The sequence below is a fragment of the Amblyraja radiata genome, chromosome 12 (assembly GCF_010909765.2).
Source record: "Amblyraja radiata isolate CabotCenter1 chromosome 12, sAmbRad1.1.pri, whole genome shotgun sequence".
NCBI classification, from domain to species: Eukaryota; Metazoa; Chordata; class Chondrichthyes; order Rajiformes; family Rajidae; genus Amblyraja; species Amblyraja radiata.
Window position 1 is genome coordinate 33,738,305 of NC_045967.1, and position 24,640 is coordinate 33,762,944.

General features: G+C 42.0%; 1 protein-coding gene across 1 annotated transcript; it reads right to left on the reverse strand.

Annotated features, from left to right (window-relative positions):
• Nucleotides 1-63: 63 nt before the first annotated feature.
• On the reverse strand, nucleotides 64-18,890 carry LOC116979045 (NADPH oxidase 1-like). The gene is given in 14 exon segments (XM_033030454.1): nucleotides 64-274; nucleotides 1,619-1,743; nucleotides 2,249-2,395; nucleotides 2,834-2,996; nucleotides 3,398-3,648; nucleotides 5,390-5,482; nucleotides 6,926-7,055; nucleotides 7,834-7,858; nucleotides 7,861-8,014; nucleotides 10,012-10,154; nucleotides 10,823-10,907; nucleotides 15,238-15,348; nucleotides 18,576-18,671; nucleotides 18,767-18,890. Coding segments are annotated over 14 exon segments (1,695 nt in total). The 5' UTR covers nucleotides 18,812-18,890; the 3' UTR covers nucleotides 64-147.
• Nucleotides 18,891-24,640: the final 5,750 nt, after the last annotated feature.

Sequence of the window (24,640 nt, forward strand, 5' to 3'; positions counted from 1 at the left end):
ATTGTAAGCTTCACGGAAATGAGTTTCAAGGCATTGCGCTTCTATAAAATCAGAATTTTAAAGTTTGTGCGAAGAGAGGGAAGCTGGATCCTATAAAATTAGAATTCTTCCTTGTGTGTTTTTTTTGCCAGGTATTTCCCCTGAAAACTAGAAGTTCTCCTTGTTGAAATGGAAGTGAACACCCAAGGGGTTGATCTCAGAGTACTTGTTTGTGCATTGTTCTAAAGCTTTAGCCAAAGGTTGTGGTCCACACAAGAAGACTCCAATTGTTGTCCTGAAAAGGTTAAAAAGTCAAGTTACTCATTTCAGAATTTTTTATACATAGTCTCTAGTTTCTATAAATTGGATGTTCTCTATATTACTAAAACTCTCATCTTGTTTGTTTGCCCGGTTTGTATTCGCACAATACCGGTACACGATAGCGCTACAATTTTTACCACCACCTTCCTCACCAATGAGATGGGAAGATGTGGCCAGAAGAAGAATTCTGTTGGAGGTGGCGAAAATGTCAGAGGATTATGTGCTGTATGTGACGGTTGATGGGGTGGAAGGTGAGGACAAGGGGGACTATTGAGTAAAGTTAGGAAACAGCTAGTGATACATCTCTTCTTGACACTATCTGCATTGATATTGAGCCTTTGATGACCTACCCATTGGGTAGGATTAATTTAGAGAGATGAAGCATGGAAACAGGCCCTGTGGCCCACTGCGTCGACATCCACCATTGATCATCCATTCACATTAGTTCTACGTTATTCCACTTTGGCATCCACTTCCCTAAGCACCAAAGGCAATTTACAGAGGCCAATTAAGCTACCAACCCGCACATCTTTGGGATGTGGGGGGAAACGAGCTCCTGGAGGGAACATACACAGTCACAGGGAAAATGTGCAAACTCCACACAGACAACACCCAGGCTCAGTGGTAGCAGCACTGGCACCAGCAGTGGTACCTTACGCCACTGTGCTTGCATTTTATTGTGCAGCACATTAGAATGTAAACAAATATAAATCAAAGCTAAATTTGGGAATGATTCTCTGAGAGTGATTCATTTTGGTGATGGTCCAAGGTGTTTGTCAGATTGGAAAAGATGATGTACAGCGTTTCATGTTCTTCCCCATATTTTTCTTTCTTTGTCACATGCTGATCATATACATTGTATGTCCCATTGATAGATGAATTCTGCATTGTGACTCTACAGCCAGCAGAGGGAAGTGGTTGAGGAGGATCTTCATGACTTTCCCTATGGTGGACAGCAGGGAGTCCATTCTGTAATAATTGCATTTGGACTTCTCTTATTTTTGAAAATGATCGTGATTATGAATTTACTTTTGCTATTGTTAACAGGATGATTATTCTCTCAGAAACTGCAGTCTTCTTGCAAAATCTCATCAAGCTTGTAATATTGCTGCGTTAAGCAAAGTCCTCCTCATTTTCACAGGGAATGTTCCCACTAGAATTCATGTCAGTTCAAAAGTTCACTGTTTCCTATGCAACTGCATGCAATACAAAACTTGTTTACCACCCAATTAATTTCCATTGGTGCAAATTCTAGACTTACCTTAGTACCGGACAAAGAATTATCACAAAAAATGTTGACTTTGCTGTTTCCACTTACTTGGGGTGTGCTTGTGCAATCAAATGAAACTCTTTGTCCCAGTTGGGTCTACCATAGTGTGTTTTCTGTTTGAGTCCAGTCACTACATCAGTCTCTTTATCAAAGTGCACCTTGATGTGAACCGCCTGCAAGCACAAAGAGAAGTCTCACAATGAGAAACAGCATGAGTCTGAGGACATTGAATGGACTTCCCTTTATTGTCAATATTAAAAGTGGCTCCCACCGCTTCTTTGAAGGGTTGTGTAAAGTGGTGCAGGCTTGCATAAATATCTTTTGTTAAAAAAAATACCTTGTACTTTGAAGTTAACTCATCACCTGAGAACATTCAAAGTCTATTCACGGATTTGGCTCTTATATTCACTCTATCCCTATCTTCTGCTCAAGTCAATGAAAAGAGAAAACAAGGTAACCAAAGAGGTTATTATTCGTAACTCAAGAGCACAGGTTCCAACCCCAATTGCAAGTAAATGTCATGCTTCATGTTTGATTATCTCGGCATTACGTCCACCAGCTTAGTTCCATATTCCCAGACAGTGTAATACGTGGCTATTAGTAACTAATTATGGTTACATCGGAAGGCACAGTATAGGTTTACTATTTGGTGCCATGGTGTATTTTTAGACTCTTTACCTGTGCAGAATCCCAGCCGGTCAGGAAAAGTTTGTAGTTGAGAAAATCGGGTTTGCCCAATTGTTCCATGTTGCTCTCAAGTGATCGGAGTAAGTCAGCGAACCATTCAAACGCCTGAGTCTCTCGACAGATCCAGAAGAAGTAAATCTACCAATAGATAAAGGATAAATTGTTGCTCATAGTGCTGCCAAAATATTTCAGGGGTTTACATATGTATCCATATTTATCTAATTCTATCTATGAACAATGCTTTTATCATAAATCTTCTTTGAGTAAGGGTGAGGAATTACATGGCCTATTTAAATAATTAAATTCTTAGATGTAGAAGATTGGGATGTTGAATTGATATTATTATTCATGCTGTTGGAGGACCATTCTTAAGAGTGATCTGACCACCAGTAGAATATTTCATAACCGAAGTGAAAGAGAGATACGCCAACTCTAATCAAATTGTGGTAATTTGACAGGAGGAATAAAAAGGTCTATTACAATGTGCTTTCAGGATAACTTGGCTTTCGATGCAAACAAGTTAGAGTGAAAATGAGGAAGTTTAGGAGCACAAGTTTTTTTCAAGGAACAACGCACCTTCTTGGTTCTCAGTCCAGCGTCAGAGTTCTCATATTTGTACCAGATAGACTTGAGAACAGATGCGAACGGCGTCACTCCAATGCCGGCTCCAATTAGAACACTGACCTCATAATGGAAGACATCTTCACTAGCCGTACCAAAAGGACCATCCACTGAAATCCTGGGAGATCACAAGGAAAGGGATTTACAGTGAAGACCAGTTATAAAACAGAAAATTACATACAAAAACCATTTTGTTCATGGGAATTATTTTCAGACTAAATTAGATACCCTAAATTAGCAAATTATTTTATATTTGTCTTGCTGTAATTGTTGACTATTTCCAATATTAATTTCCAACATTAATAATTTTTGCCATTTAATACAAACCAAGTCATTCAGCAGCCCAATGTGTCTTTTAATATTGAAGATAGACACAAAATGCTGGAGTAACTCTGTGGGACAGGCAGCATCTCTGGAGAAGGAATGGGTGATGTTTCGGATCGACACCCTTCTGACGCTTTTCGCATATAATATTCTTCATTCATTAATATTAATTTTCTGCTCTTCTACTTGACATACCTTGGTTGCATTTGTTTTAGTCTCTCAAATTCATCTCTTCCGAATGTTTCGAACATGCTATCTGTCCAGTCACCAGCTGATCGAATGTGTACACTGAAACAATCTTCTTCTGGAGCAGAGGTCAGAGTGAAGGGATGCCACTCCAGTTGTGAGATGGATGGACAGTTGATGAAGATGTATTGTCCCACTTCCATTTTAAAACTCTTCATCTGCATCTGAAGTTCAAGGACTTTTGACGGATGAACAACAGTCTGGAGAACAAGTTATGGAGAGCTTAGACGTGTTACGGCTTCAATATAATTCACGATAAATGAGATAAGATAGATTATCATCATGGCAAATTTTATTAACATCATTGTGATCATGTTTTAGAGGCAGGAAATATGTTAGACATCTAATTAAGATTTTGCTTTCATTTCAGGCCAGAAAGTGTGTGGGCTGGCAGACTCCCAGTAATTTGTCAGGCTGTAACATTGCCAGCAACTAACCACCTCCTCTTATAGTTATAATCAAATGCTAAGCGATGAAACAAAAAAAGAATTGCATGACTAGTTCAGATCAATGAATAATCCTGCCACTTGGCTTTGATGGCATGGCAACTAGGCTTGATGGAGCTGACTGAGGCAGAATTGATGGAGGTAGATCTAGGTGCAAATGAAGGACAAGGCAAGAAGCATTGTCGAACACAGCAAGATGCATGAAATAGATGGTACAATTGCAGCCCATTTCAGAGTGATTTTCCAAGGTACCTCACCAATTGAACCCATTTTGTAAATAGTCCAGTCACTGTTGACATAGAGTGATATAGTGTGGAAACAGACCCTTCGGCCCAACTTGTCCACGCCAGCCAACATGTCCCATCTACACTGGTCCCACCTGCCCTCGTTTAGGCCATATCCCTCCAAACCTGTCTTCTCCATGTACCTGTCTAACTGTTTCTTAAATGTTGGGATAGTCCCAGCCTCAACTACCTCTTCCGGCAGCTCGTTCCAAACACCCACCACCATTTGTGTGAGAAAGTTACCCCTCAGATTCCTATTAAATCCTTTCCCCTTCACCTTAAACCTATGTTCTCCGGTCCTCGATTCACCAACTCTGGGCAAGAGACACTGTGCGTCTACCCAATCTATTCCTCTCCTGATTTTGTACACCTATATAAGATCACCCCTCATCCTCCTGCATTAGATGGAATAGAGTCCCAGCCTACTCAACCTCTCCCTATAGCTCAGACTGTCTAGTCCTGGCAACATCCTCATGAATCTTCTCTGTACTCTTTCTAGCTTGACAACATATTTCCTAGAACATGGTACCCAGATCTGAGCACAGTACCCTAAATGCGGCCTTACCAACGTCTTATACAACTGCAACATGACCTCCCAACTTCTATACATGACCTCCCACTTCTAACATGGTACGATTTGGCTGGGTAGCGAGTAAAGCAAAGATTTTCACTGTCACTCGGTATCTGTGTCCGTAACAACTCTCATCAACTCCTACAGATGCGCTGCAGTAAACATTTTGATCAGAAATAGACACAAAAAATGCTGGAGTAACGCATCTCTGGAGAGAAGGAATGGGTGATGTTTCAGATTGAGATTCTAGCCTGCCCATTCTATCACTATAGCTCAGACGTAATACTTAGTTCTACTGTCCTCCCGATTAAATATTACTGATGTATGCCATCAGGGCTGGCACATCAGTATAGAGGGTCCACAAATATATTAGCTTTTGGTGAAAGATTAAATTATTTTCAAATGAGCAAACTCAATCCTGTGGCAATAAGCAACAGTACCTCAGTGATCCTGATCAACAATTCTTCTTCAGCCAACATCAGCTGAAACAACTGAGTAGTTAACTCATCATGTTTACTAATGCTGAACTTTCAGTGTGGGAATTGGGTGCTGAATATGCCCACAGTGCAGTTGGTTCATGTGACATTGATACATGCGAGATGTGCGAGACTTGTTATAGCAACATTCCACTTCTTTTTACCTTGGTGATAACAACACTCTGTTGTGATCGATACAGTCGTAGTAGTCTCTCAAAGACGTACAAGATCATTGGGGCAAGCACCCACTTCCAAGTCTGCAACAGAAGAGCATATTATAAGGAGATCAGAGAACATCTTAAGAGTCTTGTCAACGAATTATGGAATTAAAGTGCCCATAATAACTGAAAGTTGTGGTGGTCAGGGCACAATACCAAAGATGAGACAATTCATATTAAGAATTACTATCTCTGTGTCCAATCCTGGAACCATCTGCCCAGCAGCACTGTGGAAGTACCTCACTAGAAGGATTGCAGTGGTTTGAGAAGGTGGCTCATCACCGATACCTCAAGGGAAATCAGGGTGATCGGTAATAAATACCAGCCTTACAATGCCCAGATCCTGAAAATAATTTTAAAATAATTTATGCAATATATTTCTAAACGCATGGAATTATCGACTTTGGTGTGTTGCGTTTATCAGAAATCAATTCCACGCCTGTGAATTTTACACCCTTTATCAGCCATGATGAAGAAACGTTAAGGTCAATATTCATAGGTAGACAAAAATGCTGGAGAAACTCAGCGGGGGAGGCAGCATCTATGGAGCGAAGGGAATAGGCAACGTTTCGGGCTGAAACCCTTCTTCAGACAGGTTGTGAAAGGAACAATATAAATGTTATATGTTATCAAGTGCAAAGTAGAGATAATCCAGGAAATGATAGGCTGGTGAGTTTCATGTCAGTGGAAGGGAAGCTGTTGGGGAGGATTCTTTTGATCTCTAAACTGACCTTTGGCAATCTTTAATCTCAATACTGACGTGATGCTGACAGCTTTCTTGTTAAAAGGGAAAAGATGGTGAATTTATAAATATATATGAGGGTTGATCATTCGGGACTGAGGAGGTAAGAAGAAATTTCTTCACCCAGGTGATAATGAATATTTGTAGTTCCCTGTGCAAGGTCATTATTGAGCTCAGGTCTAGGAGTCTATTCAAGATACAGATCAATATATAGTGCCATGACAAATGTAAGTCACAGTCTTTTGAACAGAAGAGCAAGCGCAAAGGATAAAGTTCCAACCCCTGCTTTTATCTGTTATTATAGGCTGTTACTGCTGACTTTGTCAGCCATATATTTTAATTTTTTTAGAGATATAGCATAGAAACAAACCCTTCAGCCCACAGAATCCATGCCAACCATCGATCACCCATTCTCACTAGTTCTATGCTATCCCACTTTATCACTCCACTCGTGACACATGAGGGGCAATTTTTCAGAAGCCAATTAACCTTCAAACCCAGACACCTTTGGGATGTGGGAAGAAACTGCAGCACCCAGAGAGAACCCATGCGGATGCAGGGAAAATGTTCAAACTACACTGACAGCACCAGACATACCACAGGACATGCCACAGCCACTGGCATATTAGTGAATGCCAACATTAGATTGTTAACCTGTTTTCTAAACCATGAAATGGTTACATTCTAGAGAGTGAGTAAAACATGCAGAGGGAATGAATAATTCATTATGAAATACTCACCATAGGAGCTCCTCCCTTGAAAGTAGGGATTGGACATTCAGGGATGCTCCCCCATTCTGCAGTACGATTTTGACAGAACAGGAAGTCATGTACCTCCATGCTCTCCTCGGTTTGTTGACGAACAATGCGGCTGAAGGAAACAAAGAGGGTTTTCGTTCAAAGGGGCAATTTGATGGTATTAGTGAATTAGGCAGGTCCACAGATTGAATCAGATTTACACACAGATTGGATTGATGGCGGAGCTCCAAGTATTATCATCAGAACAACAACTTTTTAAGATGTATTTGTTGTGTTTATGTGTATTTGTGTTAGTAGAACTGTAATTCTGATGAAAGATCATTGGCTTTCAATGTTAATTCTGCTTCTCTCTCCACAGATGCTCCCTGAATATTTCCAGGATGCTTTGTTTTATTACAAAAACACATTTTATGGCACTTTGGTTGTTTTTGCTGCTATTACATCAAAATTGTGACGTTTGCTATAAAATTGTTTTGCATCCTAAGGTTGTGAAAGGAGCAATATAAATTTGATATGGTATCGTGCGAAGTGTAGATAATCCAGGAAATTATAGGCTGCTGTCATGTCAGTGGAAGGGCAGCTATTAGAGAGGATTCTTTGAGCATTTTACTTACAAAGGCCCCATCTGATTTAATCTTTCTAAATCTGACATACACTTGTTCTGTGTTAACTACTGTACATTTGGTTGTTAAATGAAGATGTTTGAAAAATTATTTGAACAATTAAGTGAGCAGCTACGCAAAGACCTGTGCATACACACAACATCGTTAAGTATCCTAAATAAAACTCTCATTTAAAATGGCCTTTTAAAGCTTAATATCTATGTTACAGCTTCCCAATCAAATATTCGATCCTTGCATCTGTTTTTAGTAAGGTATCGTCATACATACCCAATTCCATGGATGACAAGTCCAGCAAAAATATGACAAAGAGATGGTGTGTGAACCAGAAGACCTCAAAATATGACCTCCGAATGGTGTCTGTTGAGGATGTGATCATGAGGATGAGGGCAAGCGTGATGATAACTCCAGTTAATCCAGCTATGGTGGTGAATGTAATATAGGAGGGGGTCTGAGGAAGAAATCAACGTTAACAAAAGCAGCATTCAGCAAAAAATAAGGATACTGACTGAAAAGATTTAGGATTCCTTTGTAAAACATGCCTTGATAATTTTTGTGCCATTGGTATCAAATCAATATATTCCTTTTCTATTGTAGAGGTCTGATGACTTGATTACATAATTAAGCACACACACACACACGTGAATGCACACACACAAATACACGCATTTATTCAAGTCTTAAGATATCGTCGCAATATTTACCCCATCTGTTAAAACTTTATAAACATTTTATGAGTTCTCAATCATTTTTTAATATTGAATAGTTAGCTGAGTCAGATGTTAATAGTTATATCCACATTTCCTTGCTTTTTAGAGATTAATTCCTTCACTTTAAGTACTCTCCCCCTTCAATGTACACTCTTGCCAGATCTAGGAGATATGTATTCACCCACTCCACATATAAACAAGAAATACTTGTGAAACGTCCCTCAAGTTTTCTAAGTGTTTAGAGTGAATGTGCCTTGGAGATCTTTCTGTTTTTGAGGAAGTTCAATTTAATTCTCATTGGAAAATGCCTTCTTGCCGTCAATGTGCCGTGTGCTTTTTGAAGGAGTTTCTCAATGCTATCTGCTTTCAGTGGTTGGGAGTTTGATTGGAGTGGGTGGACAGGAATAACTGCATTCTGCATGATGTTATTATTAAAAATCAGTCACAAAAGTGCACCAGTTGAGAACAGATATTGTCATTAAAATATAATTTGTTGGGAAGAATGTGTAACATTGCCTATACTTGTCCCATGGGTACAATTAGGCAATTGTCACATTCCAGAATAAATGAACGATGAAGAAATGAAACATGTTTAAGGAAAATTTCCACGGGGAATTTACACCTGTGCTGGTCTCACACTGAAAACAAAAAGCAGGCATTCATTACATCATGTGTGGGTGCCTGTTCGCAGTAACAATGCAAAATAATGCAATTGTTTATGCATCTTTATTAGGAAACTAAACTAAGTGAAACGAAACGATGGAGCAAATAGAATAAATAAATTAGTAAATAAATAGCAGCAGGGCGGCACGGTTGTACAGTGGTAGAGTTGCTGCCTTACAGCCCCCGAGACCCGAGTTCGATACTGCCCATATGGAGTTTGCACGTTCAGGTTTGTAGGTTAATTGGCTTGGTATAATTGTAAATTGCCCCAAGTGTTTGTAGAATAGGGTTAGTGTGCAGGGATTGCTGGGCCGAATTGCTGGCTCTAAATTTCTAAAACTGAACTAAAAGAATGAAAATATTTTTTTTACATCAAAGTCATATCGTGCTCTGTCCAGTGATAGCACAGGCTGTGATGAAATTAAGATGATCCTTTGACTGTAAAAGGTTGACAGTATTGAATAAGGAAACAAAGGTAGACACAAAATGCTGGAGTAACTCAACCAGACAGGCAACATCTCTGGAGAGAAGGAATGGGTGACATTCAAGGTCGAGACCCTTCAGACTGATGTCAGGGGAGTGAGCGGGCCAGAGATAGAATGTAGTTGGAGACAGTAAGATGGTTGGGAGAACTGGGGAGGGGATGGAGAGGGAGGGAAAGCAAGGGCTATTTGAGAAGACAATGTTCATACCTCTGGGGTGTGAGCTACCCAGAGTGAAATATGAGGTGCTGTTCCTCCAATTTGCGATGGGCCTCACTATGACAATGGAGGAGGCCCAGGACAGAAAGATCAGATTGGGAATGGGATGGGAGTTAAAGTGCTGAAAACAGTGTCCATTGTCATATAAGTTTCAAGTACCAAGATTAAAACATTGGAAATTAAATAGATGACCATTGTAAAGAATGATAAGTTTATGGGATATTGGGATGCCAGGAAATATCTTTGGCATGGAGAACACACAATTTCAAGAGAATTGGATGTTTTTCTGGATAAAGGGTTGTGGAATATACCATGAAGGTGACAATCTTTTCATTTAAAGGACAGTTACTCATGAACAAGAGTCTATTTCCTACCGTCTCATTAGACCGAATAGGATTCAACCATTTGCTGTCATTGTTGCCAATGCGGGATAGGACCGCATCCAGCGTATGTTCAGTTGACTGCTGACTGTCGTTGAACCGTTCAAAGTTGAATAAATGCGCCACAATGTGAATTACTGTGGAAAATAGATGACCATAGTTTTGAAGAACAAAATACAGGTAACTTCTTTTATCCAAACTAAGGCTTAAATCTAAATCTTATTAGATTTTATGAAAAATATAACATTGCGTCTGTTTATGTTTAGTTTGTTTAGTTTCGTTTATTGTCACATGTACTGTGAAAGGCTTTTGTTGTGTGCTAACCAGTCAGTCAGCGGGAAGACAATACATGATTACCATCGAGCAATGTAGAAATGTTTGGGCAACCTTGCTGCAGAATACATGCATCCTTATGTGAACAACGATGTCATCTGAATGTTAACAAAGCACCAAGCGTTATGGAGTTATGGATCATGAAATAAATGAAACTACAGTAGATTAATATTCCTGGTGTAGTGAATTTTAATTTGGATTTTGAATCCACATCTTCAGCAAGAATCTTTGGCCCTGGTGCATCCTGGCAGGCACCAGAGCCCCTTTGTTCCACATCATCTGAACATGTGTACTTGGAGTGACAGCCTGTTCAAATGTTCCTGTCAAGTCAGTTAGGGTTTAGGATTTAGGAATGGGGAAATCAGAAGTTGTGACTTCCATTAAACTAAAGGGTAGGATGGCTAAGTAAGCAAAGAAAATATTTGCATTCCCTATATTTGCATTGAGTGTGTCATCCTCAAATGGCACTTACCCGTGTGCAGGGCGATCATGTAGGCCACAAGTTTATGGAATGTGATGTTCTTGTCCAACTGTTTCCGGGCACTGCATCTACAGCACTAACATAGCACCAAAATACAATCAACATCCAAAAGGAAGCCTATTAAACAGTCACATTTTACTGTGATAGGACAAGAGAGCAAATCAAAGGTTTTGTTTTGTGGTACTTATAAAATAGTCTGATGAAAATTTGGAAATGGCGTTTAAATAATTTGTTCAGCAGTTTTCATATTTTGCAAGTCAAAAGGAATTGCAGGATTAACATAGAAGAATTCTGAGGAGAGGGAGAGGCATGAATAAATCCACGTTATTATAGACCAAACCACCAGCTTTCCTACTCGCTTATTTCTTCGAATCATCCTTTTTCAGAAACATATCTAGTTGTGTTTACTGCAATTATACAGTTCAGTTGAATGATTCTTTTTGGAAACATGTTTTGTTGGAAAAGGTTTTGTTGATGTGTGTGATAAAGAAACCTCAGTGATTTTGTTAAAATTGGTTGAAATTGTTGCAAAGCGGCATGACTTTCCAAACAGATGTGGAAATGCACTGATATTGATGGTCACATTGATCATTGCTCCTGAACTAATAGACACTCCACAATGGAGCTTTGTATTAGAGTGGATGTATGATGTTAGAATCAGATTATCCACTTGCACAGAAATGCTGCTCATAAGAGGGGATTGGAATAACAAAATCACAAGATCATTCATTGCCAGTGCTAATTATGTGTCCATATACAACCCTCTCATGCTGTCACACATTGGGTTTGCTGGAAATGAATATATGGAGATGGCTTCAAACCATGGTCGATTATGTATTTATGTTTGTTGCTAATAACCAAACATATATTTCTCTGTCATGGAATTTTACACAACAGAGAAGCTATATAGCCATCACTTTTTGCTATCTTTGTGATACTATTATTCATTTAATCTAATGCTCTCTCCTTTTCTAATGCCACTCAAAACATAACTTTTTCAACTATCTACTCCTTTAAAGTATATTATGGATCCTCTGTTAAACTCCAATAGACTTTCCTCGACAACAATGTTTCTGCTGTGGCAATCTTTTACCTGAATATTATTTTTTTTCTATCCTGTTCCTTCAAATTTTACTCTCCTCTGCATTCTGATTCAACACTGGAAATAGTTCTATTTGCTTTATCAAGGTCCCTACAAAAGTTGGGCATCTTCAACATTCACCACTTTATTTGCTTTAATGAAAAATACCCAGATCTTCTTGTGTATTTCATGTCTTTTTCTGGCGGCTCCTTGGAGAATGTCTTCTGTTTGTGCTCCCTCACCAAGGCAGATAAACCAAAAAGGCTCAAGGATGCATAAAATTAGTTTGGTTTGGTATATCTCTTTTGTTTAGCATGCTATAACTGTTAGTCCCAGGTCGACTAACAACTTTATCAGAATATTCTCAATTTAAAGATTTCTATAACATAATTTATACCGTCTACTCTTTCTAAAGCATCATTGTTTAATAGGTGTTCCCTTTCCTCTTTTTTCTCCTGAAATGCATCACGCTTTGCTTCATGATGTCATGTTCAATAGAAAACTGTGCTATATCCTGACATCTACATCAACCTTTATTGATAATCATGCTTGCTTTTTTTTTTGCATCTGCAAATTGAGGTGTTGCCTTAATTCAGATCATTCATGTACCATATATTGAAAAGAACAATAAACATTGATCCTTGTGCAGCACCACTGTTTATATTTCTCCAGTCTGAAACATATCCATTTACCACACAATTTAAAACATGGGATTAAACATGGGATTAAAACATATCCATAACCCACATGATTTTCTGTGCTTTAAACAATTCAAAATTATGTTTCTGCAGTTCATTAACTAACATCGAGTCATTGAGTCATAGTTATACAGTGTGGAAACAGGCCCTTCGGCCCAACTTGCCCACACCGGCCAACATGTCCCAGCTACACTTTTTAACACTTGCAATAATTTTATCAATGGCTTCTGTGACATATTTATTCCTTTTTCTTCTTTTGAAATTGTTCAAAACTCTTGCATACAATATTGCATAATCCTTTGTAATCTATTTACCAGGAAATTCTGTTATTTGCTATTTGTATAGACTATGTTGATGGTCCATAATCAGCTCATCTTGCCTATGGCTCCCAAAGACCCATCACTGACTGTCATTAAATTGAATAGGTTATAGTGAGCTGGAAACCCTCTCCCCCAAAAGATATTATATATACACTTTTAGAATCCTCTCCAAAATCTTTGAATCAAGAACTGATCAAGGGATGGCACGGTGGCGTTGCAGTAGAGCTACTACCCTACAGCGCCAAAGACCCGGGTTCGATCCTGACTACGGGTGCTGTCTGTTCGGAGTTTGTACATTCTCCCTGTGACCGGCATGGGTTTTCTCAAAAAATCTTTGGTTTCCTCCCACACGCCTAAGACGTACAGGTATGCGGGTTAATTGGCTTGGTGTAAATGTAAAATTGCACCAGTGTGTGTAGGGTAGTGTTAATGTGTGTGGATTGCTGGTCAGTCTGGACTCGGTGGGCCGAAGGACCTGTTTCCACGCTGTGAAATCATTTAAACTGATTTAAAGATTATGATTCATGTCTCCTTTTTTGTCTTGGATTATCCTCAGTATTCTAAAAAACATGGGATTAGTTCTTTTGTCTTTTCCTTTCAGCCCTCATGCAGTGCTATGAGACATAAATGACTCACTTCCACTCTGTTATTGTGGGTTTGAGAATGACGTTGTGAATTGCAAGATCATGCATCAGGATTTGCAGAAACCCTTTGTAAGTGGCAGAAGGAACAGACCATCTCAGAAACTACCCACCCCTTGGCTCTGTCGGCCAACTCGTGCCCCATCAACGGAGGTACAGTATACATAGTTTCCATTTTGGGCTAGAACTGAAAAAAATAAATGGAATAAAATCATCCATAATCCCAAAGGACTGCCTCAGAAGAAAGGGAAGAGGAAGAAGATTAATTAAATTTAAATGACCTCCAGAGAGAGATAAATATATGGGATGCTCTTCCTTGTTAGAGTGGATGTGGAAACTACCGAATTACTGAGAAATCATTGATGGTGCAATGGAAGAATGATATGGTATTTTAGGAAGGAGAAAATAAGGTGAACTATGTGTGTTCTTTATGGTGAATAGCTCTAGCTGTGTCATACATTGTTGTGTCTAGGGGCAATATGGTGGAGCAGTGGTAGAGTTGCTGCCTTACAGCACCATAGACCCAGGTTCGATCCTGACTACACGTACTGTCTGTATGGAGTTTGTACGTTCTCCCTGTGACCGCATGGGTTTTCTCCGGGTGCTCCAGTCCCCCCCCCCGCACTCCAAAGACGTACAGGTTTGTAGGTTAATTGGCTTTGATGAGCTGTAAAATTTCCCTAGTATGTGTAAATATTCCTTAGTTAGCATGCAGGATGATCGCTGGTCAGCGCGGACTCGGTGGGCCAAAGGTCCTGTTTCCATGCTAAGTCTAACTCTACATACTTGCCATTCTCACAGACTGTTTATCTCCTCTAATTTTCTCGAGTTTTCTGGTTGGTGTGTAATTTATTTTGGGATTCCATGAGCACTGGTTTCCCTCTGTACCTCATCCACATGTTGGTATGAAGTGCCGGTGGCTTATTCCCCCTGGGCAGCATCATATCTGAGTCTAATATTTTCTTTAGTAAACATCTAATGAAGTTTACTTACTGGGATAATGGACTGGTGGAGTTTGTACCTTGCAATTTTGGAGTCAGAGTGTGGACATTACAAATTATGCAGGAATATTTTTGCCTTAAAATAGAAATAAATGTACATGTTCACTAGAATCCAAATGATTTCACAGTGAAAGAAATGGCTAGTGATAAGGTAAGGTGATGTACATGTCGTATATCATTTAATTGTATCCAGGGGCCCTGATGACTGAGAGTTCTATTTTAAAATCCTTCTGATGTTTTATCTTTATCACAGCCAGCAGAAGCCCTTTTGACAAATTCTTGATTCCAGATTCTGAAATTGGATCCGTTTGTTGTAGAGTTAGAGTCATAGAGCTAGACAGTAGGTAAACGGACCCTTTGGCCCGACACATCCATGCTGACCAAGTTGAGTTATTGAGTTAGTCCTTTTTTCCTGAGCTTGGTCCATTTCCTCTCCATGTCTGTGTCTATTAAATATTGTAATTGGACCCACTCTCCCATTTCTACTCGCAGCACATTCACCACATCTGCAACCTGATATTCTAGGACATTTTCAGAATAGGCAATGGATTCATTCCCATGTCTACCTCAAGTTAAGTAGGTGAAGCATCAATTACTAGCTACGGTAATCTTATCCTCTATCACTACTGCACCAACAGTGAGCAGAAAAGGAAGATGTTTCTTACCACACAGGATCCTCTGAGGAAGGACAATAAATTGCGACAGACAGGCAGCAGGATCAACAAACAATTGAAGTTGAGACAGGCAGCTGGAGCGCGAGCCCAGGCCAGTGCAGACTGCAAAAAAAAACATGCGAGCACTGTTAGCCTTTTGATCTACATTGCCCGTCAGCTTCAGAATGAAACGTCATGTCACGCTGCCCAGCGTCCACCTAACATAAAGACACTTCTCAGAGTAAAATAAAAAATACCAATTAATATTAATCTGTGTTGAATTCCATTTCAAAAGCAATGTTGACATATGTTTAGTGGGAAAATTCTTTGTCAGAGAGAATCCTTGAACACATTGCTGAATTCCAGACGCTGAGCAAACCTGCTATAATTGCAGAATTTATTTATTTTTATTTGTAAAAAGTACAATAATGCCCATATCAATATATGCTTAATGATATTGAAAAAATATACAGTGCAATTTTGTGATTCTTTTTTTTTGGTTAGGATACATGATTGGAAAGAAGATGGAAGATCTGACTATGATATTCATGGCTATATTAATCTTTGAATGCGTATCTGCTCTTTTAATGTGTAACCCATTGTTCAGACTGCTGACAGTGTAGTGAGATTGGTTATGAATAGGAAGACTTTATTGTCACATGTGACTAGGCACAGTGAGATTCTTTGCTTGCTTACCCAATGTATACAAATAGCGGCCTTTGTAACATAGTTACAAAGCACGCCGGCTCCTCCTTTTGTCCCCCCCCCCCCCCCCATCCCCCCATCCCCCCAGCGGTTCCCCCATGCAGGGTCCCCATTGTCCTTTAATGGACAATAGGGGGTGGGCCAATGTTCTCCTCCCACCTCCCTCACGGCAGTCCTCCCTCGCTGGGTCCACCATTATTCTCCCCCCACATATGGATGCGTAAAGAAATTCTGTGCTCGTATTTAAATAATGAAGGATCATCAATCATAACACAAACGACACTGGTAGATCACAACAATAACTCAAGAGACAGCATGGAAAGATTGACTACAAAGGAAGGAATGTGAAACAGATGCTGGATTAAGAGGCAGCATCAGGGTTCCAATAAACATGGCATGTCAGACATAGTGCTTGAGACTCTGATGATAAGATTAATAATCAAGCACCCTATTATGTTCAACCTTTGCAAGCAATTCCTCACAATCAAGAAATCATGCCTTTGTCTGATAAATAAAGTGTTGGAGTAACTCAGCGGGTCAGGTAGCATCTCTGAAGAAAAATCCCGACCGGAAACATCACCTATCCATGACCTCCAGAGATGCTGCCTGATCCTCAGTGTTACTCCATCACTTTGTTTTTTATTGTAAACCAGCAACTTCAGTTCATTTTATCCCCGTCTTTGCCTGCTCTTGAGTATTGCTCCCGATGGAACTGTGTGCAGTAAAGCTTTAATCCGGTGCACAAAGGACCCTCAGATTTTTCTGGGTTAAGTCATTTTGTTTTGGTGTACATATTAAAGTAGTAGCATAATTTTTCCTATGAACCTGCTAAGTTTCAGGAGCAAAGGAAACAGAACCTGGTAAACCAAATGCTGAACTATTAGCATATCTAAACAGTTGGATAGCAGAGATTTACTGTACAAAAACTACACCTGCCATAGTACTTTTGAAAGTGGGGTAGAATGGGAACAACATAATATATAACGAGGTGACAAGTCACGAGGAAGCTGAACCATGAAGCCACAGATATCAACGATGCCAAGAAGAGCGATATGTTTTTGACACCATTATAAGGTAATGAGGCAAAGCTACCTTTTGGTTAAAATCTAGTTACTGCTTGTTCTTGTGAAACAGGTTTTTTTGAGTGTGTCCTGAGGATTCATACTGAGTATCGTGTGGCTTTCTATGTTTGCATCAGGCCAGGGATGAGAGTTATTTGCTGAATGGTGGCTGATACAGCTGACAACCCATGGTGCTAGCAATGAAGGCAGAGTGATGTTGAGGAACACGGGAGAATTCAACGCCAGATAGCCCGTGATAGATATACTGTGAGAGCAGCAAAGTTTAAAGGAGATGTGTGGGGCAAGTTTTGTCCATGAGTGGTTTGTCGGCGTCTAGAACGAGCAGCCAGGGGTGATGGTGGAGGAAGATACAATAGTGCCGTTTAGAGGGCTTTTAGATAAGCACATGGATGAGCAGGGAATGGAATGATATGGATCATGTGTAGGCAGATGAGATAGTTTAACCTAGCATCATGTCTGGCACAGTTATCGTGGGCTGAAGGGTTTGTTCCTGTGCTTTCCCAACCCCTTGCATCCTCAATAGACAGAGAAATGGTCAACATTTCAGTTCAACCAAACGTTGACTGTCTCTTTCCATGCGTGCTGCTGGATCTGTTGGGTTTTCCCTCTGTTTTCTGCTTTTATTTCAGGTTTCCAACATCTGCAGCTTTAAAAAAATTTTAATTCTCTTGCATCACTTGTTTTTCAAACAAAATGAGTTTGTCGACTGCTGCAGATTTAAAACTATAAGTATCTTTTGCCTGGATGATTTTCTGGGTAATGTCATTCTTGGAAGCGCTGGAATCTGCTGTAGGACATCAGACAAAAGAGGTTTAATTTGAGTTGTCCCAAGGGGACGGGACAGGAATCGCGCACGTGTGCTACCCAAATGTCCCGGTTGTTTATAGAACATGGAATAGTACAGCGCAAGAACAGGTGTATAAATAGAATCAAGCCAAACTCAACTACAATAGGTAGAACAAAGGGAAAGATACAGAGTGCAGAATATAGATCTCAGTAGTAAAGCAGACCCGTTCTAAAGACAAAGTCCAATGTCTGCAATGGGGTGAAAAGGACAGCACCCGATGCCTAATTCCCCTAATTAGACGTAATTCCCCTTTATGAGTCATTTGCTGACGGAAGCACCTGCTGGTAAGTAATGTTGTAATAGGCATTTTCAGGAATACATTTCAGTTCTGGGGGGTGAATACTTCACCTGAAGTGCATCCTTTCTCATAGAGGCAGGTGATTGTTCGGCAAATTCTGAACATTTCTTATCTCACTTTAGAACAACGGCCATACATTCCGAAGGGAGAGACAGCAAGCCCCGTTTCAACCCCCCCCCCCCCACATATAAACACAACCTAAAAAACAACATTCCTGTAAATGAAATATTCCTGTTAATGTGATACATACAGCCAATACTACTTAGTGCGCCAATAACCAGTTACTTACAAATATCAACAATGTTGATTGATTGATTTTAAGAAAAAAAATCAATAAGGTATTTCAACTGCACATTTGTGAAGAACATACTACAGACATGAACTGACTTCAATAGATGATGGAAGTGTGAGTACTTACTCCAGTAATTTGTCTTGTGTAGTAAAATTCTGTATTGTATTCGTAAAAGTGAAAGTAATAGACAAATAGAAAGATGTTGATTCCCAGCCACACCACCTGTAAGCAAAAAAAATGACAATAACCACTCAGTTTTCTGCAGATCTTCTGTCGATGAAAAAGACTCAGCCGAGAATTCCAAATATTCTTCTTACAATGACCAGGGCAGACAGGCCATGATTAAGCACCCAGTTGCTCATGGTTCCAGGGCTCCTCTGACTTGAATGGGAATAAAGCAGTCACTTCATATTTTATACTTGATGAATAGGGTGGGAAGGGTGTTGGCCAAACCAGACTTCAAGGAAGTAGTTGCTCTTTTTTGAATTGAATTGATTTGAATTCCTTTATTGTCATTCAGACCTTACGGTCTGAACGTAATTTCGTGCCTGCAGTCATACATACAATCATACAATAATAAACAACACTAAACACAAATTAACATCCACCACAGTGTATCCTCCAAGCACCTCCACACTGTGGTGGAGGCAAAAATCTTAGGGCTGCAGTCTCTTCCCTCCTCTTCTCCCTCTGCGCTGAGGCGATACCCCACCGGGCGATGGCACAAACAGTCCCGCGGCTCACCGAACCCGGCAAACGGGCCGGCTCAAACACCGCGGCCCGGGGTGGTCGAAGCTGCCGCCCTCCAGTCCAGCAGTCGCAGCCGCTGGCCCGCGGCTGAACCCCGGACTCAGGTCATAGCCGCCAGAACGCCGTCCCAGCCACCCGAGCACCGTTCCAGCCCCGAGCCGGATCGCCCTCACGTGAGTGCCATTCCTCCCTCGAGCTGGGCCGCTCCGACGGGAGTGCCGTTCCTCCCTCGAGCTGGGCCGCTCCGACGGGAGCGCCATTCCACCTCGGGCTGGGCCGCTCCGACGGGAGCGCCACAGCCCCTCCGGGAGAGTCTCAGCCCCTCGCCAGGCCGCCCTCACAGGAGCGTCACAGCCCCTCACGGGAGCGTCACAGCCCCTCACGGGAGCGCCGTTCCAGCCCCGAGCTGGGCCGCCCTCACGGGAGCGAGCCCAGGGTGAGTCCTGACTGGCTGCCTCCGGAGTCTCGAGGTCGCCAGCTCCGCCATTAGGCCTCAGCACAGACGGAGGCAGAGAAGGGGGATATGACAAAAAAGTCGCATTCCCCCGAAGGGAGAGACAGCAAGCCCCGTTTCAACCCCCCCACCCCACATATAAACACAACCTAAAAACCAAAAACTTAACTAGACAAAACGAAAAAAAACAACACAAAAAAGTAAAGACAAACGGACTGAAGGCGAGCCGCAGCCGTTCACCAGCGCCGCCACTTCCGGATCACTTACCTCCCTTGAATCAATTGTGTCTTCCGATTTGTTTGTCTTTGTAATCTGTGTGTTTCGCTCAGTCTAATCAGGAAATAATTTAGAATATTAGATTAAACATTGCCATATCTTTCTGTTCCAAACTACAATTAGTCTAATAACGACATGACACACAGCTAATTTGGATTAGCACCATTCCACATTTCTCTCTATCCCCCTGCTTCCCCACTCCTCGCCTCCCCCCTATCCCACCTCCCCACAATGAAAATCCCGATGTTTTTTTTAAAAATGAAAGCTCTCCCTATCCCACCCTCGTTTTTTTTTTAAATGAAATTCTCAATGAAAGTCGCATTTTTTATTTTAAATAACCTAAACACAATGTTAGCTGTTAATGAAAATGGAAGAATTTGATTAAAACTGTTTTTTTTTTTTTTTTAATCACGATTTAAAAAAATGTAAATATGATTCGGGATCTCATTGTGACGTCATTGTGACGTCGAACGCCACTGATGGGCAGGGCAAGTGGAAAAGTGGTTTGAAAAGTATTTTTTGTAAAGTTTAAAATGTCAATGTTAGTTTAGATTAGATTAGATTATACCTTTAATAATCCTTTACAGGAAATTACAGTGCCACGACAGCTTTAAGACAGACATAACACCACACATTTCCTCAAATGGCTTCCATACTTAACAAGTTAAAATACAAGCTAAAATACAAGTTAAAATACAATTAATTTAAAAAAAAGTGCAGTTATTTATGCGCATTATATAACCTTATAGCAGCTGGTAAACAGGACTTCCTATGTCTCTCAGTTTTGCACATTGGTGCAATCAGCCTCTGACTGAAGATGCTGCTCTTGATCACCTTCAGGGCATAGAGTGGGTGAGTGGGGTTGGTCATTATTGAACCCGGTTTGTTCAGAGTTCTGGCCTCTGCCACCTGCTGGACCGTTCGTTGCTCAGCCCCGACCACTGAGCCGGCCTTCCTGATTAGCTTGTCCAGTCTGTTTTTGTCCGCTATGCGGGCGCCATCTCCCCAACAGGCCACAGCAAAAAACAGAGCACTGGCCACCATTGAATGGTAGACACTGCACAGTAGGGGTTGGCAGAAATGTTGTGAAATATAATATCAATCCGAACAAAACTTGTTTCTTTTACATGGCAGGACAATGGTGAGTACAGTGGGCCAAACAATTGTAGCACTATCGTGTACCGTTTTCGCGGGATTTTGGCATATCGCGCACATGCACACACATACTTACAAACAAACAAGATGAGAGTTTTAGTAATATAATAACTAGACTATGTGGGACCCATTGGGCACCAGTCACACACGAGGCCTGGTCCCCCAACGCAACCCGTTCCTCAAAGCAATATTCCACCACTCACCCATAGCCCCTAGCTGCGCGTGCACGGCTTTTAGAATTTGGTGCACCGGAAGGGGCGTCACTGTCCCAGCCCAGGCATCGCTGTCCCGGGTGACTGACAGGAGAGGAGACCAATCTGCGTGGCGGTGACTGGCAGGAGAGGAGACAAATCTGCGCATGCGCGGTTTTTAAGATTTTAAAACCTTAATAACTTTTAACCTATACCATAGATCAGAACAAAACTTGTTGCACTTGAGCACAGGAGAATGATGAGTAAGGTGGCAAAAAAGTTTTATGCTATCATGTATCGTTTTTGCGCAAATAGAAAAATGAAGCAAACCGGGGGTGCACAAGATCAGAGTTTTAGTTATGTACTAGACTAAGTGGGACCCGTTGGATCCCAGCCACATGGGAGGCCTGGTGCCCCAATGCAACCCATTCCCCAACTCAATATTCCACCACTCACCCGTTCCCCCAAAGCAACCGTTCCCCAAATGCAATATTCCACCACTCACCCATAGCCCCTAACTGCGCAGGCGCAGCACATTTCCCCTCATCCCTGAGCACTCCCTCCCCCTCCTCTTCATGTGTGGGAGGAGGGAAGTGGGGTGTGGGGTGGGAGGGGAGGAGGGGTGTGTGTGGACGGGAAGGTGTAGGGGGGGGGGGAAGAGGGTGGTATGGTGGGAGGGGGGCTGGGGGAGGGAGGGGGGTTGGCGGGGGGTGTGTGGGGTGGGGGTGGAGGTGTGTATCCGGGCGGGAGGGTTGTGGGAGTAGGGGAGGAGGGATGTGGGAGGGGTGTGTGTGTGGGAGGGATCTGTGGGGGTGGGTGTGTGCGTGGGAGGGGTGTGTGTGTGTGTGTGTGTGTGTGTGCGTGTGTGTGTGTGTAGGGGTCTGTGTGGGCAGGGGGGAGTTTGTGTGGTTGGAGGGGTGCGCGGGCGAAGGGGTTGTGGGGGGGAGGGGTGTGGGGGTAGGGGGAGAGGCTGTGGGAGGGAGGGGTTTGTGGGGGCGGGGGTGGGGGTGGGAGGGTGGTTGTGGGGGCGGGGGGGGAGGGTGGTTGTGGGGGTGGCGGGGTGTGTGGGGGGGGTTGTGGGCGAGGGGGGTGTGGGCGAGGGGGGGTTGGGTGGGTGGGGGTGTGTGGGTGGAGGGGGTAGTGGGTATGTGGAGGGTGGGTATGTGGGGGGAGGGGGGATGTGTGGGCGAGGGGGAGTTGTGGGAGGAGATGGTTGTGTGGGCGGGTGGGTGTGTGTGGGCGGGGGTGGTGTGTGGGCTGGTGGTGGGGGAGGGGTGTGTGGGCGGGGGGTGTGTGGGCTGGTGGGGGGAAGAGGTGTGTGGGTAGGGGGAGTTGTGGGGGGAGATGGTGGTGTGGGCGGGTGGGTGGGTGTGGGCGGGGGGTGTGTGGGCTGGTGGTGGGGGAGGGGTGTGTGGACGGGGGGGGAGTTGTGGGGGTAGAGGGTTGTGTGAGCGGGGGGGAGTGAGCTCGGAGAAAAGACGGGGAAGAGCCATGGGGGAGAGGGGCGAAGAGCAAGCGAGGGGGACCATAATGGTAGTGGCTGGAATTGGCGTTGCGATGCGGGCGCTGTTTGTTCTCCGCCGCCGGAATCAGTCTCCCCTTTCCGTTTGGTGACATCGGCGACATCTCTGGGCTGGGCTGGGTCTCCGACTCTGGGCTGGGCTGTGTCATGTCTCCAACGCTGGGCTGTTGCTTGGGGCTGGGCTGCTGCTTGGGGCTGGGCTGGGCTGCTTCTTAAAGAAGGCACTGATGTAAATGCAAAGATCTTTCAGCACTATTTCAATATTTTTCCACACTATAACTAGCAATGTTACAAAATTTTGAGATTTTAAAAATCAAGTCTGCAATTTATCCCATCAGATAAAGCATAAAAAGAAGTTTAATTTACACCTAATTGACTTTCATATCTTCAGTATTAAAAAAGTTATGGCCATTTTCTGAAATTAGCATCTTGTTCCCATCTGCTTTTCCATTGACAACTTAAAAGCTGTGAATGAGGACAGTCAAAAGCCCATAACTTTCTTAAAAATTAAGAGAACTGAATGAAATTTTCAGTTATTGTAGATTGAAGCATTCTGAAACAAATAACAAACAATCTTACTAGGATGACCTGAAATTAAAGCATATAATTAGTTAGTTACCTAATTGTAGCTAATTACAAAATTCAATTACTAGATCTAAACATTTATCCATTTCTTCAGAAAAGGTTAACATTTTTAAATAGCCTAATAGTGTCCAAATAACATTCACACAAGAATTCACAATATAACGAATTTTAAATCTCATTGTCATTAATTTATAGGCCAAATGGAAGGAATTTAATGTTTAATTCCGGTAAATTAATGGCCATTTTAATCATCTTGCGAGTGGGTTTTTGTGGAACGCGATCGATTGAAACGTTACGGTTTGCGGTGAATTTAAACCCCATATCGGCAGGAAAAACACTGCTGGTTCGTATGGGGCCCAAATCACATTTTCGCAATGTGAAATTTTGATTAAAGTAATCCTAAGAAACAAGTTTATATGTAAAATAAATGACTTACATTGTTTTGTCCCGTACGTGACATCCGTCCCGTTGTCGGCGTTGACGGCGTTAGAAGTAGCTTTTTATTTTACTCCAGCGCTGAAATCGTCCCACGTTTTTTTATTTTTTTATTCCGAGAACGGCAGTCAAAACGAATTTTCAGCATCAGGTGGAAGCCCGAGAAAATATATCTTGGACAGGCAGGAGAAAACGTCATTTTAATCCAGCCCACCCCCTCAAAGGCGCCAAAGTCGCGCACACGGCCAATGACAGAACTGCAATGCCGCTGAAGGTAAGTTTTGTAACATACCTACTATAACCTCACATGCAGTTTGATACCCAAACCTACAAACTTCTGAGGCAGAGGTTGTGAGGTTAGAGTGGATTCACAAATAGTCTTCAGATTCAGATTCAACTTTATTGTCATTGTGCAGTGTACAGTACAGAGACAACGAAATGCAGTTAGCATCTCCCTAGAAGAGCGACATAAATATGAGCAATTAGCTTATGCCTAGCTTTTCATAATATTTACCATTGGTCTCCATTTGTGTTCACCAATCATCATCTGAATATTAACATCACGCTGCAATATAGACCCGTGGTGTTATTTTAGAGACCAATCATTATCTCCACTTTCACTTCAATACATACACACCCCATCTACATCAGTACACATACTGTGGTCCATACACCAAACCTACGCTACCATATTTCCACCACTCTCTTATGTCATCTAACAATCTTACTCACTTATTTCTTCCTAACATACCTTATCTCAGGGACTTCAGACTGATGAGGCAGTCAGACCTCCAACCAGTCAACCAGATGAGTGGGAAACTCG